A 19,511-nucleotide genomic window follows, 5' to 3' on the forward strand; every position below is an offset into this window, starting at 1 on the left:
GCTATTTTACAACTAGCTGAGTGGTATATTTTCTTCAGTCATAACTACGTACCTATTTTGTCACCAGTTGAAATGCAACCATATGGCAAGAGGCTCAGATCCAGAGATTCAGTCTCCCAAATGGACTCCATGATGCGTAGAATCTGGGCATTAAAACACAGGAACATTTCTACTATAAATACATATTTATTCAATACATTTTTCTTCTCCTTGAAAAAACAGCAGTCTTATCTGATTACATAAAATAGATTACAAAGTATAGAATATATACTTTCTTTTATTTGTTATATTGTAATCATATGTAATATATAATATAATATGGTATATTATTCTTATATTAATATATAATATAATATATAACATATTAGTATAGTAAATATGTTAATGTATTTATGTTTTATATTACTATATATTCAATATATTAATATGTTATTTATTATTTTCATATTTTATACAAATTACATTATAAATTATATATAATGATATCATATGTTGAAATTAAATTATATATTGATTCCATATAATTTTATTAATGTATAATATTGATTATTAATGATTATATACATAGTTATAATTGATTACTAATTTTATTTTCTGGTGGTACTAGAGTCTGAACTTAGGGCCTTATGCTTGCTAGGCAAGCATTCTACTGCTCAGCCACTCCTCTAGCCCTTTTGTGCACTAGCTATTTTTTTGTCAGTCATGGGACTTGAACTCAGGGCCTGGGCACTGTTGCTGAGCTCTTTTATTCAAGGCTGGCACTCTACAACTTTGAGCCAGGCTCAACGTCTGGTTTTCTGGTGGTTAATTGTAGATAAGATCTCACAGACTTTCCTACCCTGGCTGGCTTTGAACCGTGATCCTCAGATCTCAGCCTCCTGAGTAGGTAGGATTATGAGCATGATTACAACCACCAGTGCCTAGGCTGCTGTAGCTCTTTTTTAATATAGGTCTTACTGTTTGCCCAGGCAGGGGTCTAGACCATGTCTGGCCTTTCTTAGGCTTATCATAACTGGGATGCTAGGTACACACCACCACACCCAGCTTCTTCCTTTGAGATAGAGTCTTGCAGAAGTTTCTGTCTTGGCTAATCTGGAATGGAGATCCTCCCATGCAGCTGTGACACTGCCCCCAGCTATTGGTTGAGAAAGAGTCTCGTGTATATGTTTAATATAGCACTGATCTGTGATCCTCATGATTTCAGCCTCCCAAGCTGATTTCAAAAATAAACTGAGCCACTAGTGTCTGGTTCTTTATTTTATCAAGTGCCTCTGCTTTTATTGATCAACTTGCTACTCTAGCGAAGCTCATTATTGTAAGGCTCATAAATTGGGTCCCTGAAATGTACTTTGGAGGAGAGGATGAGACATACTTCTTCTGGATGCATTTTAGCCATAGATCATTAAAACATTCTACCTTGTTATGAATATTTCCCTACAGGGCTGGGAAGGTGGCTCAGTGGTAGAGCGCTTGCCTTGCATGTATGAGGCCCTGGATTCGATTCCTCAGCACCACATAAGCAGAAAAAAAAAAGGTGGAAGTGGCGCTGTGGCTCAAGTGGTAGAGTGCTAGCCTTGAGCTGAAGAGCTGAGGGATAGCACTCAGGCCCAGAGTTCAGGCCCTATGACCAGAACCAAAAAATAAAAATAAAAAAAGAAAATAAAAAAATGAATATTTTCCTACATGTGACATCCTTGCCCTAATAACATGTTCACTCTTCTCAGTCACCGGACTGATCTCTTCTGTCATCTAGCTGTTTATCACCTCTCCTTTACATTAAATCATTCACCCAAGTTTGTGCATGTCCATCAGCATGGAGCTGTGTCAGTGAACAGGAATGAACTAGGGGCTAGGGTAAATCTGGAATCATGCTATACTATCAAGTTCAGAATGGATGTGTAAAAGAAGTTAGGTAGGAAGTGTATCTGGCTACTGGGGAATATTAGATATACATCTTTGAAGGGATGGGCAGACCGTGATGCACATTAGATTATATCTACCTATCGAATGGTCATAGCTCTTTTCACCAAGTGAAATATGACCCTGGGTTGCTGTTACTATATGAAATGATTGAATGAGATTAGGATCAGTAGAAGGCATGACTTAGATCTAATACAGAATTCTTTTCTCAGATAGGTAATTGAAGAAGATTCCTAAACATGAACGTACCTGTAAAATGAGCATGTCTTGACGCAGATCATCACCATGTTTAAAGATAATCCCAATGGTCTCATTTGACAGGGCTGTAGGGTCAGCGCACTTAAATTCTAGCCATAGGGGCTTCTTCTTGGAGGCCATCACTTTGCATTTTTCAATCTGTAAGGAAGTGTTCACATGTTTCCTATGCGCAATAAATAAACATTGCAGAGACACAAATCCCACAGTAAACAACCAGGGCCGAGTCCTAGCTGCAAAATGATTTTCAACATTTGGGTAAAAATGCAGAAAGTAATTTCAAGTCTCAAGTGTTATATGAGAGCAAATTGACAACAGTGGAAGCAATGGTTCAACTGTACTCTCAAGAGCTCCAGGTCTCTATGGAGATGCTAGCGGTGTCCCCCCTCCAGGCCCACAGACTCTGCTCTCCTATGTCCTCCTTAGTTAAGAGAAACTCCTCTATTATCTGCCCAGGTGTTTGGCTTACTCCTAAGACTTTTAATGCTATCATAGTGTCTAAAACACCATTATCAGAGAATTGAATCCTACAGGCCAAATCTAACCAGATGAAATTTAACAGAAACAAAAGCAAAACCTGACTTATATACACTTGCCTCTTGCCCATCCCTCCCCCTGATCTCAAGTCTAAACAAATTTAAAGTAGAGAAAATGTGGTTTAGTATTCACTCAAAAATACAAAGTTAGGGCTGGGCAGGGTACTGAATGCATGTAATCACAGCTAGATAGGTGTTGGAGATTGAGAGGATTGTCATTTTTGGATAGCTTAGGCAAAAAGTTAGCAAAAAGTAAACTGAGAGTTAGCAACAAATAAACTGAGAGTGGTCCATATGTCTGGGGGTGAGAAGCAAGACCCTATCTCAAAAAATCAGATGGTGAGAAGAATATGGCATATATACAATAGAGTTTCATACAATATAAAGAAGAATGAAATTATGCCATTTGCTACAAAACGGTTGGATCTGGAGACTGTCATATTAAGTGAAAGAAATTCAGAAAGACAAATGCTATGCACACTTTCTCTCATATGCAGAATCTGGATATATGGATATATATATATATATATATATATATATGGATATAAACAAACAAATGAGAAGTTATGAGCCTAAATCGAAGACAATTGGAGGGAGTTAGAGTAAGGGGAAGGAAGCAGAGAAGTTGATGGAGGTGAATAAGGTCAAAGTATATTATATGCAGATGTGGACATATCACATCTGCTCTATACAATTTTTAAAAAACCAACAAAACAAAACTCTGGCACCTGTAGTCCCTGTGATACAGGGGACAGAAAGATTGTAGTTTGAGTCTGGCCCTGGCAAAAATTTTAATCCTTATATAAAAAAATAACAAAAGCAAAAAGTGTTCAAGTGGTAAGGAACTTATGTAGCAAGTGTAAGGAAGTTACACTTTGCTGTCTAGTAAGTTCAAAATACTGTAGGGAAAAACATTGCTGAGCTTGGTAGTACATACTTGCAATCCCAGTTCAGGGCCAGCTCAGGCAAAAAGCACAACATGTATCAACAAGTAAGGTGGGTATGCCTGCAGTCCCAGCTACACAAGTGGTATAAATAGGAGAATAACAGACCAAGGCTACCTTGGACAAAAATATGAGACCCTAGCTGAAAAAAAGCAAAGAAAGACTGGGGGCAGAGCTTCAGCAGTAGAGCACTTTAAGACCCTGAGTTCAAACCTCAGTACTGAGAAAAAACAAACAAACAAACAAAAAGCAATGTGGCCTTTAAAAACCCCACAATTTCAAATATGTGTTAATATAGCATGAATCCTATTCCACTGAATATGAAGGAAAGTATTCACTTTTTCTACGGAATAAATTCACAACATTTGAACCCATAGTTCTCAAACTGTGCTCCAAAGAACCCTAAAGTTATACAGGGACCTTTATTAACTATAAATACCTATAATTAATAGTAATCACATATAACACTTAACACTACAGGTAGGAGCTTGTTTTCCTTTCCACAAGGCTAAGTCCTAAGGGACTTGCTGTCCCGCCATACACAAGCAGAAGACATGGGGAACTATTCCAAGTAATTCTTTCAGGCATTGGACAACAAACAGAGAAAGTCTATGGCTCTGGAGAAAAAAAGATAAAGAAAAATAGCCCTGAGATAGCTTCAGGTTCCTGCTGGAGGTCATCTCCAGGCTAGAGCACCTAGAAAGGGGAGCAGGCTAGCCCATGCTCCAGCAGTCCAGAAATAAACTCACTGCACTAAGAAAAAGAGAGACAAGAGAGGACAGGAAAAAAAAAAAAAACACTGGCTGAAAAGTTTCCAAATTCAGAATTATAGACCCACCTGCCAGAGAAATTCAACACAAAAATCATTCAAGGTACATCTTAATTAATTTGCTGAGAAATGTTTTTTTTTTTCAGAAAATCTCAGAGAAAAGAATGCATATTGTAGAGAGAATCAATATAAGAATGACAGAGATATCTCATCAGAAAATATGTAAATCAGAAGAAAACGTTATTAAAAGAAACAAACCCAGCAGGCTAAAATTCTGTATCCGTTTGTATTGTTTATGAGGAGACAGCAATTCCTGTAGGACTTAATTCTGTTTTCTCTTTGCTTGGCACTGAGGCTTGAACTCAGGGCCTTATGCTCTCACTCAGCTTGCTTGTGTGGTACTCCACCACTTGAACCATACTTCCCACCCAGCTCCTTTGCTGGTTATTTTGGAGCTACGTTCTTTCAGACTTTTCTGCTTGAGTTGGCTTTTAACTATGATCCTCTAGATCTCTGCCTCCTAAGTAGCTAGGAGATGTATAAGCCACCAGTACCCTGTTCGTATTCTTAATATTTTTTTCAAAAATTAACAGATATTAAAGACTTTCAGATAAACAAATGCTGAAATAATTTAATGCTAGCAGAACTTTCAGTAAAAAATGTACAAGATCAAGGGCAAATCATGCTAGATGGGAATCTACTTTGCTGCATTATATCCAGTTCAGAAAATATGAGAATGCATACTTAAAAATAGTTTATTCTCCTGCTGAAGTGATAGAGCACTTGTCTAGCAAGTGCAAGGCCTTTGCTTCAAACTCCAGGACCACCAAAAGAAAAAAAGAGTAAAAGACAAATTATAGTTTCTTTAAGCTATTAAGTCTATTTTTGTTTAAAGCAGAAATAAAAATAACATATTGTGAAGTTTATAGCATCATCTTTATTCTCCTGCTGAAGTGATAGAGCACTTGTCTAGCAAGTGCAAGGCCTTTGCTTCAAACTCCAGGACCACCAAAAGAAAAAAAGAGTAAAAGACAAATTATAGTTTCTTTAAGCTATTAAATCTATTTTTGTTTAAAGCAGAAATAAAAATAACATATTGTGAAGTTTAAAGCATCATCTTTACAAGAAAATAATTTTTTTTAAAAAAAGAAGTTAAAAGCATAATAAAATATAGCAGGAGAGTTGAGAGGTGTTTGATGGAAGCATAGTACTGGAAAACTTGTACTCATCCATCAAGTGGCTTGATATTTGAGTGTGATCAGGAGTGTGTGGTGTTGGTTGTCAGCACAGTAGTTTAGATGAGAACAGAATAGAGAGCTTATATAGAGATAACACATAATATGGTCAGCTGATATTTGACTCAAAAAAGCTTTATGTATAAATTCTTAAAAAATGGTCAGCCCTTCTACATACTGGTAGGGATATGCTACCAGGTGTTTGTCAAAAACTCTTGACTTGTATACTTTAGTAGGATATGTACATTTCCTGCTGGCAAAGGATAACTCAATCAGTTGATGTTAAATAAAACAGGATGAAGATGACCTGGTATTAGGGATTAACCAAAACTCATCCAGGGACCCCCTAGCTCTACATAAGGAACAGGCCAGAGAAAGCATGCTAGACATGTGCAAGACAAAAAAGGCCACAGGGAGACTTCCCAGTGATACCTACCACCAGGGTGCCAGCTTTCAGTCCAGGATCGTAGGGCACTCGGAAGCTTTGCGGGAGATTGGAATTCTGCAGGTTTTCAAGCTTTTGCTTAAGCTGTGAAATAACTGTAATTGTCATAAGCACACAAGAGTTAAGTGAGTCCAAGCAATTACCAACATTATCTCGATATTCCCAAGGTCCAATGTATTTTGGGCATTGTATACATTTGGCCAGGGTGGAGCAGGAGAAAGGAGTGTGGCCTATGCCTGGCATTTGAGGAACTGGCCGTTAAGGAGGCAATGCAGTGCCAACATCTACGACCTGGGGTGGTGTGGGGGAGGGCACAGGCACCTGGGTCACACAGAAGGGGGACTTGAAGGCATTGCTGAGGAGTTCATACTGCCTCACTTTTCCCAGTGTCTGAAACTTGGAACTACTGTCTGGCTTGGGAACAGACATGCAAAGACAACGTTAAACAGAGTTTAGTTAGGGTTCTGTCAATTCTCTTCAAAGGAGGAAGTTGGGATATGACAGGGCTATGACAAAATTTTCAAGCCTAAATCCAGAAAAACCACTCTCAGGCTAACAGAACAGAGGCCATTGTGAATGTCAGATGATTATTATGATCGTTTTTTAGGAAGCAGAATTATTAGTGTACTGAAAAAGAATGAAAGGAAAAAAGAAATTAAGCCACGGGCTAGGGATATTAGTATCTGTTTTGAGCCAGAAAAATGCATTAGTGACTATAATTTAATGTGGTATCCCTGAACTTCTGGGAGTTATTGATTTTCCTAGGGCAAGGGACAGGATATCTTAGGTTAGGAAGTAAGAATACATTAGAAATTACTTCAAAGTGGAGGTGAAAGGTGGTGTGTGTGTGTGTGTGTGTGTGTGTGTGTGTGTGTGTGTGTGTGTGTGTGTGTAAAGGTGATGCATATTTATATTTCTATTTTTTTCTGAGACATAGATATACATGAAGAAATGCAAAAAATTAATATAGCTTCTTGATTACCATTTACTTTGTCAGAGTGAAAAAAATTAAATATATGTGGGGAGATAAAAAGTAATGATTTAGAAATAATCTGTTCTTAAAAATCACATTTTACACCTAATAATGGTTTTTGTTGTTCAGGGTTTCATACTTATTACCATAACTTCATTATTAAGCATATATAAAGCTGGACACTAGTGACTTATGCTTTAGAATCCTAGATACTCAGGAGCCCAAGATCTAATGATCACAGTTCAGAGCCAAGCAGGGCAGTAAAGTCCACGAGACTCTTTACCTCCAATAAACCAGGAAAAAGCCAGAAGTAGAGCTGTGACTCAAGTGGTAGAGTACCAGCTTAGAGGGGAAAAAGCTAAGTAGAAGCATGAAGCCCTGAGTTCAAGCCTCAGTACTGGTACACATACACACAACACACACACACACACACACACACACACACACACACATACACACACACTATATAAATACACATATATACTATATTCTATTTACGACTGTATTGTATATAATATATATTGTGAACAGTATATACGATATATATCATGTATATTATATATAATCAATATATAATGTTTAAAATAACTAAGTTGTCAAGGAAGAACTTAAAATTTGTTCAATCTATGCAGATATTTATTTTCCCTGAGGCAGATACAGCTTGGCTTACAGGAAGAGCCTAATGACATTTGAAGGTGAAGGCATTTGTAAAGAGAAACAACAAAATACGGTACCTTGGGAGCTGACATCATACTTGTCAGCGGAGAGAGACTTGATGTCAATGGTGACTTTTTGTAACATCTCTATCACTTGGACCTGTTGGGTGAAGTCCTGGAGCATGGCAGTGCCACAGCCCCGCAGGTAGGCCTCCAGGATCACCGCGAACCGCTGCTGATAGTGTCTAGACTGGGCTATCTCACTTCTTAAGAACCAAAACAAGAAGTGACCAATTCTTTTGTTCTGAAGTGGGAAGAAGAGATGGTCATGATTAATGATGTTCTGTGTTTATCTGGAAATTCCTAGCGACTTACAATGTCATGCTATTGCCAGGAGCTGGTGGCTCACGCCTGTAATCCTAGCTACTCAGGTGGCTGAGATCTGAGGATCATGGTTCAAAGCCAGCCTGGGCAGGAAAGTCCATGAGACTCTTATCTACAATAAACCACTCAGAAAATTGGAAGTGGCACTGTGGCTCAAGTAGTAAAGTGCTTGTCTTGAACTGAAGAGCTGAGGGACAGCACCCAGACCCAGAGTTCAAGTCCCACGACCAACCAAATAAAGAAAAAAAGAAAACAAATAATAACAGATGTTGGCAAGGATGTGGCCAAAAGGGAATGCTACTACATTGTTGGTGGGAATATAAGCTGGTTCAACCACTCTGGAAAGCAGTATGGAGGTTCCTCAAAAGACTAAAGATAGAACTACCCTATAACCTAGTAGTCCTACTCCTGGGCATATACCCAAACCATCACAAACAAGGCCACACTAAAGCTACAGTACTTACTCTTAAGCCACGCTTTAGTAGGAATCGGGCAAGGGCGCTGTCATGGTATGGTTCAAACTTCACAGCCTAGAGGAAAAACAGGTTGGCATTGAAGAATTGCCATCTATGTCTATCATTCAGGAAGAAGAGACACACTCTTGCTCTGATTGAGTGGGTCTTTCTGCCTAGTGTAGTGAGAGTCTTACTAGTCACCTAAATCCAATCTTTTCTTTTAGAAGACACAGAGGACCCAGCTAACCATTGCTTAGGATCACAGAGTAGCTGATGACAAAACTGGGATTAGAGATCAGAACTCTTTGATTCCTAGACATGTGCTTTTCTCACTGTAGAGGTGAAGAGGTGATAGCATTTGCTCCAAGTAGAAGCTGACTTGATTTATTGGAAGGGGAAAGATGGAGATGGTGCTCACAAATCTCTAAAGTATATCATAAGAGAGGTATTACAATGAAAATGGGGAGTGGAAATAGAGCACAAATCATGAGAAGATTATTACATGTGAAGATGTGTTAGATGTAACGATCTGTCAACCCTACCATTTCTCTTTTGGTCATCTCATCACAAGAAAGAAGTGGTCTCACAGCTTTTAACTGCAAGTCCGCAACAGGCCTGGAGCAATTAATATAGAACTATCATCACCCGCTGCCATGTTGTGGAAGACTCAGAGCTCTTCATCAGAATACCCCTGGTTCTAATGCTTCTCTTGTAAAACTTGGCCTTCATTTGTAGTGTTTAGTATTGTGGGAATCATGGTCTGATGTCGTGAATATTGATTTTATTAGCAAAGAAACAGACCAATAAAGTGCAAAAGCAATTAAATATTGATAAATGCATGTATATTTCTTACATTATTCTATTTTTAGTAATGTTGAAATAATTCATGAAATGCTAAAAACAGCACAACTAAGAAATACTGTTTAGATTATGAATACACATATAAAGTTAGAGGATAGATATTTTTTGTTGTTGTTGTTGGTTGTGGGGCTTGAACTCTGGGCCTGAGCTCTGTCCCTCAGCTCTTCAGCTCAAGGCTAGCACTCTACCACTTGAGCTACAGCGCCACTTCTGGTTTTCTGGTGGTTTACTGGAGAAAAGAGTTTTACAGACTTTCCTGCCTGGACTGGCTTTGAACTGTGATCCTCAGATCTCAGCCTCCTGAGTAGCGGGGATTATAGGTGTGAGCCACCAGTGCCTGGCTAGGATAGATACATTTAAACTTAAAAAAGCCTCAAATTATTATTAGAGTGTTCCCAGAGCAACAGAAGAAATTTCCGTTCTAGTTTCTGTCTTAGGACGTGGAGGCTTCATGGTATTTTAGGAATTATTGATACTAACTTCATAATGTTTCAATTATATCTATGTTTTCAAAATGGCTTTTCATGGTTATGTCCAATAGGTGCTGGGATGGGGTTATTTAAGGCATTCCTTAATTCCAGGAATTAGTTATGTAGCAAACTGAATTCACTTTAAATGTGTTCTGAGTTTCTAACCTGAATGCCTCTCTGACCTTCATGTTTCACTTCTGCAAAGACAATGTAGATCTCAATATGGAAATGGTTTTCATCAGAAATGAGTCACTTAACCATCTGAAAATGTCTCAAATATCTTTACAAATGGTTGCTACTCTTCAAATTTAAAGTTTATTGTTATTGTTTATTGTTTATATTTAATCTTGTTGTTAATAAAATTTATTGTTAATATTACTATCTGGCCTTTTTCATCTAAAACATTTAAGACGAACACCCTCATCTCCCAACACTGCAAACTTTACTTAGAAAATGGGAAATGAAAAATCATTCATAGTTCTCAGAGGAGCTTAGTTGGTTTTGTTATAGAGGAAAACCTTAGTTATTCTATAATTCTTCAGTGTTAGGCCAGTCTCTGAGCTAATGGGCAGAAGAAAATATCGAATAGATTAAATGGATGAAGGCAAAGGCTAGTATAATGTTTCAAAAGGTAAAGACTCAACATTAAGAATACCCAAAATGCTAATCAGAAAATATCAGGGGCTTCCTATAAACACAGAAACGTATTAGACAGTTTGATATTTAAATTTTCACTTGGCTGTTCCTACAGATGTCAAGTCAAACATCACTTAGTCACCACTGTCCCTGGATCCCTTTGTTGAACTAAATTATTTTCTGGTCCCTTGTTTGCTCACAATACTCTGACTTCCCCCTAAAGTAGTTGCCATAATTTGTTATGACATGTGTTAATGTAAGTACTTATTTGATGCCAGTCTTCTCAGTATATGTTGTTGAATTCATAAATGCACACATTTAAGCTCTAAAATAGCACTTTCCTTCTAATTGCTTTACTTGCTTTTCCTTGTCAAGCATCATAATATAATTTGAGAACTGCAGTATTGAGCAGAAGGGCTGTTCCTTGGTTTCTTAACTTCTAAACCTCAGGCATATGACAGCCTCTCAGGATCCTGAGGAACATCATGAGAACCAGAGCAGCAATCCAGTTCTGCTTTAAATATTCTACCTAGAATAATGACAAGCGGGAGTGGGGCTTCTCTCCTAACAGCATCAACACAGTGAAAAGGGCAGGAGTCTGAGAGTACCCAAGTATAAACTCTGCTTGCCAAGTATGTGATCTTGGTCTCCTTGGGTCTAATTTATTTTTCCTTTTTTCTTTCTTTCATTCTTCCTTCCTCTTTTTTTTTTTTTTTTTTTTGTGGGTCCTGGTGCTTGAAGTCTGGGCCTGGGCTCTGTCCCTGAGCTTCTTTTGCTCAAGGCTAGTGTTCTACCACTTGAAACACGGTGCCACTTTCAGCTTTTTCTGAGTAGTTTACTGGAGGTAAGTCTCACAGACGTTCTTGCTCGGGCTGGCTTTGAACTGCTATCCTCAGATCTAAGCTCTCTGAGTAGCTAGAATTACAGGCAAGCCACTTGTGCCTGGCTTCTTTATGTCTAATTTCTTAGATATAAAATGTGATTGCCAGGCTGGGATGTGGCTCAAGTAATAGAGTGCTGGTAAGGCCCTGAGTTCAAATTTTAGCACTGAGGGGACAAAACACAAATGTTAATTTGATCTCCATCAGTCATGGGTAAAGTCAAGTAACATAATAAACACATACAGGTACAAAACAGTAAATCACTTGCAGCTTTGAAACAAGTCAGCCTTCAATAAGTTGCATCTATCATTAAAACAATAAAAGAGAACAAAGTATTCCCACTGGGACAATTCTAAAAAATAAAGCGAAATTCAGTACTAATGTCTTTAAAATGCTCCTCAGCAAATCTGCCAGGACAATAAATGAGAGAGTTTCCTACTTTTTGAGATGGCTTCATGGGATCTACTTTGACTAACCATGAAACTCGGAACAAGGAATGTCTGTTGACAACTGAATGCATGGCTGTGTGCATGCAAATAAATCCTGCTGATAAGCCACCACCTCATACCTGCACCAGCTGTAGAAGGTAATGCAAAACATCATCATCCTCCAGGCCCTCCAGTTTCTGGACCGCAATGGCTCTGACATTTTCATCCGAAAAGTTGCAATCCAGGAGTTGCATCGTTAACCCCACATCCAAAGCACTTTGGTCCCAGATCTCCCTTCGGGTTAATAGTTGGTAGGTTTTGGCCACCATTTCTTGCTGTCCCCATTTCACTGAGCTAAATAACTTGGGATATGCTTTTGGATGCTTCAGGCTCTCGTATCTAAAATGCCAGAGCAACTCTTTGTCTTCTGCGGTGAGGGGGTTCAGTGGATCCGTGGCTATGATGGCCTCCAGTTGCTTGCGAAGCTGGTTGGGCATTTCAGCTCGAACCCGGTCCCCTTCAGGGTCAGGAGTGGGACAGTGCTTAGGCAGGGCTATGGGGTGGCAGTAATTATCCAGAAGAATGGAGATGGACATGGAGTTCTCTTTGTCTGGGTTGGTTGCTGAGGTGAGCTTGTCCGCGTTGAAGCTCCCTTGGTCTTCCCCCTTGGCGGAGATCTGCCACATGTGGAGCACGTACTCGCCGTGGCGCAGGAGGCCGCGGTGGTCGATCAGCAGCAGGTTCACGTAGTAGAGGAGCTGGACTCGGCCCCTGGACTCGGCCCCGGGAGACTCGGCCTTGGCGGAGAGCGCGGGCGCCTTGCCGCAGTAGAGCTGGAGGTTCAGGAGCGCTCCCCTGGGCAAGTCTTTGATCCGGATCCGGAACTCGAGCCAGGCATTCCAGAGCACTTCCTCGGTGAAGGGCTTGGGGCTGGTGCGCTGCTGGCACAGGACTTGCTGCCCGTGCTGAATGTTGGCCTCCACGAAGACCGTGAGCTCGGCGTTGCGCGGCAGGACCGGGATATCAATGCCTCGGATCTTGACCCGGAACCTGCGATCACAGTCCCACAGGGACACGGTGAACACACTCTCGTGGTCCTTGCCGTGGATGGTCAGCTGCTCGTGGTAGCCGGTGACCCCCGTGCAGTCATCCACCAGCGGCCACTCCTCCTCCCTCACCTGGTCCCGGGCTGGGTCCGGAGGCGTGTCCAGGACCAGGTGGATCTCTTCTCCCATCTTGAGGCAGTGCCTCACCCACTGGAAGTTTTTGATGGGCGTTTCGCCCACCAGGTACTCATCCCGGCCGCAGACGCGCAGGACGAAATCCTGTTCGTTCTGGCTTTCGGGGATATCCATCAGCGATTTCTTCTTGGCCATCTTCGTGAAGAAGCTGCGGAGGATGCAGCCCGGGGTGTCGTCGGCCGACACCTTGATGGTCTGGCTGGTGGTGCTGCGGTGGATGACGATGAAGATGCAGTTGTTGGCGATCTTCTTCCACAGGTACTCGGGGAGGGGTTTGGAGGTCACCCAGGGGTGCATGGCATAGAGGCTGGCGTCGCGGCCCGCCACCTCGGCCATGCGCGGGGTGAGCAGGCGGCGGCGCGTGAACTCCAGCTCGTCGTCGTGCACGTTGGTGACGTCGGTGACATCGTAGCCGATGAGGGCGGTGAGCTGGCGCTGGAAGGCCAGCGTCTCCTCCGAGGGCGCGTGCCGCGGCACCACGTGGATCTGCCCGGGGCTCCGACGCAGACCCTTCCAGTGGCGCAGGCAGTCCAGGGTCTGCACCACTTGGCACTTGTCGTAGATCTCGTACCACTGGCCCTTCTTCTGGTAGAGCAGGAGGAAGCGATCGGGGCCCAGCCGGTGGTAGAAGTCGGCGGCCACGCTGGTCTCCAGCGCGCGCAGCCACAGCTGGGCCTTCATCTGCGCCACGGTGCCGCGGCCAGCCACGTGCAGCAGCGCCGTCTCGGGGGTCTTGCTGTTGCGCTGGCTGGTGGGCAGCACGAACTCGATGGGGATGAGCTCCATGGAGGACAGGCTGGCCACCGCCCCACGGGGCTTCATTCTCCGGCGCCTGCGGTGGTTGTCCTCCCTCAGAACCACCGGCTGGTCATGGTGCTCCAACTCCATACCCTAGGCCACCTGGGGAGGAGCGGAAAAACGGAGGGTTTGGTCACAAGAAGGCCTTCCCTTGGCGGTTCCCGGGCAAGATGCAAGGGAAGGGCGCAGCGTCGACTTGCACTAGCAGACCTAGATGGGTCAGGTACCTTAAGCCCCTCTCCCTCTCCCCCCCCCCCGCCCTCTCTCCAGTACTGGTTGGTCTTAGGTCTTTAACTCAGGGTCTAGGTGGTATCTCTGAGTGTTTTTTTGTGAAAGGCTGGTGCTCTACCACTTGGGCCACACCTCCACTTCCAGCTTTTGGTAGTTAATTGGAGATAAGAATCTCTCTCTGGCTTGGAACTCCAATCCTCGGATCTCAGTCTCCTGAGTAGCTAGGATTACAGGGTGAGCCGCCAGTGTCTGGCTCTTGATACTTTTGTGTTGCAAAGTGTTTATTAAAAAAATATGGAAAAACTCGTCTAATACGATGCCTAACATATAATATAGCTCAAAACATAACTGTTCTTAAGTATACTGGAAGGCACAGATAGGTTAGGAGCACAGTTAGGAGTCAGGTCCTAGTCTAGAAGTTGCTGGTGAGCCCTTGTGAGAAACCAAAGCACAGCTTTGAAAACAGCCTTTGACGTGTTTCCTTCAAGTGGTCTTTCAGTTCTCCTCTCACCCAGACTCTGCACCCAACATTGCTCATGTTCTCTGTTTTCAAACACTCTGAACCCAGATCTACTCCTTAGTTAACTTTTCTTTCCTTTTTTTTTTTTTGGTTTTCCTTTTCATTTTAAAATTTCTCATTGAGAAAGCTAGTCATTTCATTCATAAAATTAAAAAATTACTAGAATTGGTAAAATTACAAACATTTGAAGATACAACAAATGCTGAAACATGAAATGTGTATTGAGTTGTCACTGCTACTTCTGGGCAGTGTTTAAGGGAGGCACTCAAGGCTATATTTGCCTAACAGGAAACTCTAGGTAATTTTAACTTTGTACCAATCTGATCTGTCTCTGCTTTAGATATGATAGAAAGCTGAATTTCTGTACTCCAGTGACCCCAGTACTATTTAGGTCCCAAATGATTCTTTATTGTTTTGCTCTGATAGTTCCATCACTACCAAGAATTTACTTATCCACTTATCCACTCCTTATGAAAATGTTTAACAGGTGTCTCCTCTCTGTAAAACATTTTAAGTATAAATATGAAACACTGCAAAAAGAGACCTATCAAATATTATTGTAAACATATTAAAATTGAAACATGAAATGAATATTTACTATCACCATGTTGTAGTGTCTTTTTTACTAAGTAAGCATCAACAGTCTCCCACATAACCAAAGTTAAGGAGGTTCATAATTACTTATTCCCTTAAGCACAGTGGAACACTTGTTATTTACCCTAAAGAACAGTTTGATGCAAAGATAAGAAAAGCAAGTCTTACTAGATCTAAATTTATGTTTAAATCTTGCCTTAACTTATTTTTAAAGTCAATAGCCCTTCTCTTAAAATATAATGAAGTTATACTTAGTAAATAAATGAAACCAACTGACCAAAACAACTGTCCCTTGCAGCCTAAAACATTCACTTTGATCTTTTGCTACATAAAAGATTAATTAAAAAATAAAGAAACCATAAGATACATGGAAATAAATGTGCACTTGAAATAAAACATGCACAAATGCAGGTCTACAACAAGAAAACATACAAACACACAGCATTGTTTACCTTGGTTATTTCAAATGGTCTTATACAATAGAAGATTCAGCAAAAAGCATACACTGACCAAATACTCACTGGATGCCTTCATGGTTGAGGCTCTGGAGCTTTCTCCTTTTCTGAAACGATGTTAGACTCACTGTAAGTACAGTATTTTCTAAGCCTGCACTTGTAAGAATATAAAGCCTGGCTTGTATAGCCCTGGTCCTCCCTCTTCCTCCCAAACAAAAACAGAAAAGAGCCAATGCACCTGTAAACTATTGCCGGAACCTGTGGATATCCACAGTCTAGGCTGGACCAGGCAGTAAGACATGAAATCCTGATAAAAATATTCTAGTCAAGGAGGAAGTGTGTTACTATTCCAGGTCAGATTAACAAAGGGTAAAAAAAAAAAAACCAAGATCAAAGGAAGTAATACCTGATAGAGCGGAGGAGGTAATGATGCAGAGGGTTCATTTGTTTAATATTTTGAAAACGAAACAAATTCAAACCTACCCAGCGCACCTCTCAATTCTTCCGCTTTTCTGGGGCTCCCTTCATATCCAGATGCAGAGGAAGTGTTGCAGTTACCAGGAAGGAAGTTTTAACCAAGTTGATTATACATGTGATTGCTCATTTTAAAAGTGTCAGAAATGCATTTCCTGTTAAAACACAGAGAGCAAGAAAAAGAGAGTGAGCAGTGTTTATCTTTTGTTTTGGCTCTTTGAAGTAATATTTCAAAAATGATAAATCCCAAAAAATTAAAATTAGAGATCCAAACAAAAATATGCATGAAACATAAACAAATGAAGTATTATTTTGTAGCCGGTTATAAGAAGAAATAGCCTCATAACCACACTATTACATCCCTTGCTAGGAGGAGTTCAAGAGCTAAATAAAGCTCTTGGGAATTTCCCTCATGGGAATTCAAATAAACCCTGGTTCATACATTGTCACTGAGGGGCAGGGAAGGGGAAACTATTGATCTTGAAAACTGAGTTAAAGGGAATGCCTGGGAGCTTATTTCCTTGGTGCAGTAAGATCTCTCTCTCTCTCTCTCTCTTCCTCTCTCTGTCTTTCTCTCTCTCTCTCTCTGTCTCTGTCTCTGTCTCTGTCTCTGTCTCTGTCTCTGTCTCTCTCTCTCTCTCTCTCTCTCTTTCCCCAGAGCATTTAGAACCCAAAATGTCACTAGCTCAGAGAAAATCCTGGGGTCTTATTTATTTTGTGTGTGTGAGCACGCGTGAGCGCGTGTGTGTGTGTGTGTGTGTGTGTGTGTTCATGTGCGAGAGCAAACTGTATTGAGAGCACACTGTGTTGAGAGTGGGAATTTACTATAAACAATGATTAATTGCAGACAAAATAGAAGGAGGGTGCTTGGAATCCTGAGAAATTTAGGGAGCTACATTGTTACAGCATCAGGCAGATGTCCCTTAGGAAATGACTCCTGATTCCCATGGAATTGAATTAGAGAACACAGAGAAGTCATCCTAAATTATTCTTAAAGCAGATCTTTATCTTTTGGGCCACCTCAATTTCTTCTAGAATCCCCAGTCATGGTCAGCTGCTGAACTGCTGCCCTCTCTTCTCCCTCCCAGGGGTCCCTACACCAAAGTTCATCTTCCACCATGAGCTCCCATGAACTCCAGCTGAGCTCCAGGGACAACTAGAAGGATGGAGTTGGCCTCACAAGTCTCTTGTGTAATTATAAGTCTCTTAGAAGTATGTGATTATAATTTCCTCTGAGCCACTCTGATATCAAGATAACAATTCTTTGATCTGTTCTATCTCCTTTGGCATAGTCCCCTAAGGTCTTAGCTTTTTAAATAGTGCTCTAATAGCTGACATCAGCAGGCAAAGGCTGCCTCCCAAATATTTAGAGGGGATTCTAAGGGTTGCCAAAAGGAGACTGCCACGGTGGTCCTGATAGAAAGGAATGCATTGGGAGAGCCACATTGTCAGGTTGCTCTCTAGAATAGGGTGTGGAGTGTAGCAGCTTGAAATAATGGCAGAGAGAGATTGTATAGGGAAGGGTGAGAGAGATCTGACACCATTGCAGTTGACTGAGCCAGGGTGACCTTCCACTGCCCCCAAGTGCACAGTGACCAGTTACCTGGTGGTTTACAGATGCTGGGTGGGGATTTCTAGGGAGGGCCGTGCGCAATTTTGCATGGAGGGAGTAAAAGGGTAGGGGTCTACATCCCGCTTTTGCATGGAGAGAGAACAAAGGGAAGGGGCCATTTTTCCCAAGCAGACTTAACAGGGACTTATCTTCCCCAAATGAGAATACTTGTGCTGGACATGGGGGGCTTACCTCCAGGAATCTAGGATCTGGGGCCCAAGGTTTGAAGGCAGTCTGGGAAGGAAAATCCACAAGACATTTGCCTCCAGTTAACCACAAAAAATGCTGAAAATGAAGCTTGGGTCCCTTTGCATCTGAAGGAAATAGTCAAATGTTCAAGTATTCAAATAATCTCTGCCTTATGACTAAGCTTGCAAATTCTTTAGGCTTTATTGTTGGTTTGAGATTGATAGTACTGTGGTCTTAAATCCTAATATAGCCACTGAAATTTGACTACTACTAAATTTGACTGAAATGTTTCCAGGCAGCAGTAATGGCAAATACCTTCTTCCTCTGTGTGAGACTTCTTCCTCGTCAAGGCTGTCTTACTAATGAGATTATTAGTAGAAATGAACATCATCCTTTTCTGTTTATTTACATGTTTCTTAATTTTCTCTTGTTTGAATCTGTATGGAGCTAGTGTTGTGTCTTAAATATACTGGGCATAAAAACCATTTTGGGTGAAAGCAAATACAAGAAGTCTGGCCTTCTATATCACATCCAGTTATCATGGAAATGCCAAGATGGAACAGATTAGAAAACAAAAAGACAGTCCGAAGTCAATGATCAGGAAACAGATGAAGTATTAAAATTTGTTGTTTATTATGAGGAAAGCTCTTTGCAATGGACTTCAGAGAGATTTATGGTGCAGCTGGGGAGACAGAATACCATGCGGATGAAAACCTAAGTGCCTCCCATAGACTCCACTCCCAAATTACTCCAGCTGATTCAAAACTTTGGCAAAGTAGCAGGTTATAAAATTAACCCCCCAAAATCAATGGCTTTTCTGTATGCCAACAATGAGAAAAGTGTGGCTGAAATTAGGAAAGCAACTCCATTTGTAATAGCCCCACAAAAAATAAAATACCTAGGAATTAACTAAAAAAGTGAAGGACCTCTATGATGAAAACTTTAAAATCTTGAAAAAGGAAATCAACACAGAACTTAAAAAATGGCAAAACCTCCCATGCTCCTGGATTGGAAAGATTAACATCGTGAAAATGGCAATACTTCCCAAGGCTATCTACAAATTCAATGCAATACCTATCAAAATTCCAACCTCATTCTTCAAGGAAATAGAAGAGGCAATCCAAAAATTCATATGGAACAACAAAAGACCCCGAATAGCAAAAATGCTCCTCAACGGAAAGAACACTGCTGGAGGAATATCAATACCAAATTTCAAACTCTACTATAAAGCCACAGTAATCAAAAGAGCTTGGTATTGGCATAAGAACAGACCTCAGGACCAATGGAATAGAATTGAAAAACCCAGAAATGAACCTACAGACCTATAGCCATCTAATCTTCGATAAGGGAGCTAAAACAATAGAATGGAAGAAAGACAGCCTCTTCAGTAAATGGTGCTGGCAAAATTGGTTAACTACATGTAGAAAACTAAAGCTAGATCCTTATATATCACCCTGCACCAGAATCAACTCCAAATGGATCAAGGACCTTGAACTCAAAGCAGACACTCTGAAAACATTACAGGATGGAATAAGAGAAACCCTAGGTC

General features: G+C 41.0%; 1 protein-coding gene across 7 annotated transcripts in view; it reads right to left on the bottom strand.

Moving 5' to 3' along the window:
- Positions 1–16,267, bottom strand: part of Pik3cg (phosphatidylinositol-4,5-bisphosphate 3-kinase catalytic subunit gamma) — a 34,894-nt gene extending 18,627 nt beyond the window's left edge. Inside the window, exons 1-7 of one of the 7 annotated variants that reach the window (XM_069996243.1) lie at positions 16,171–16,267; positions 11,989–13,989; positions 8,582–8,647; positions 7,812–8,037; positions 6,096–6,199; positions 2,170–2,316; positions 53–143 (exon numbers count right to left, since the gene is read on the bottom strand). In XM_069996243.1, coding sequence (XP_069852344.1) covers positions 53–143; positions 2,170–2,316; positions 6,096–6,199; positions 7,812–8,037; positions 8,582–8,647; positions 11,989–13,977 — 2,623 coding nt within the window. In that variant the 5' untranslated portion in view covers positions 13,978–13,989; positions 16,171–16,267. The other 6 variants (XM_069996242.1, XM_069996244.1, XM_069996240.1 and 3 more) reach the window with 6 other exon arrangements.
- Positions 16,268–19,511: the final 3,244 nt, after the last annotated feature.

This window comes from Dipodomys merriami, unplaced genomic scaffold, assembly GCF_024711535.1.
Source record: "Dipodomys merriami isolate MVZ:Mamm:240054 unplaced genomic scaffold, mDipMer1.0.p SCAF_5, whole genome shotgun sequence".
NCBI classification, from domain to species: Eukaryota; Metazoa; Chordata; class Mammalia; order Rodentia; family Heteromyidae; genus Dipodomys; species Dipodomys merriami.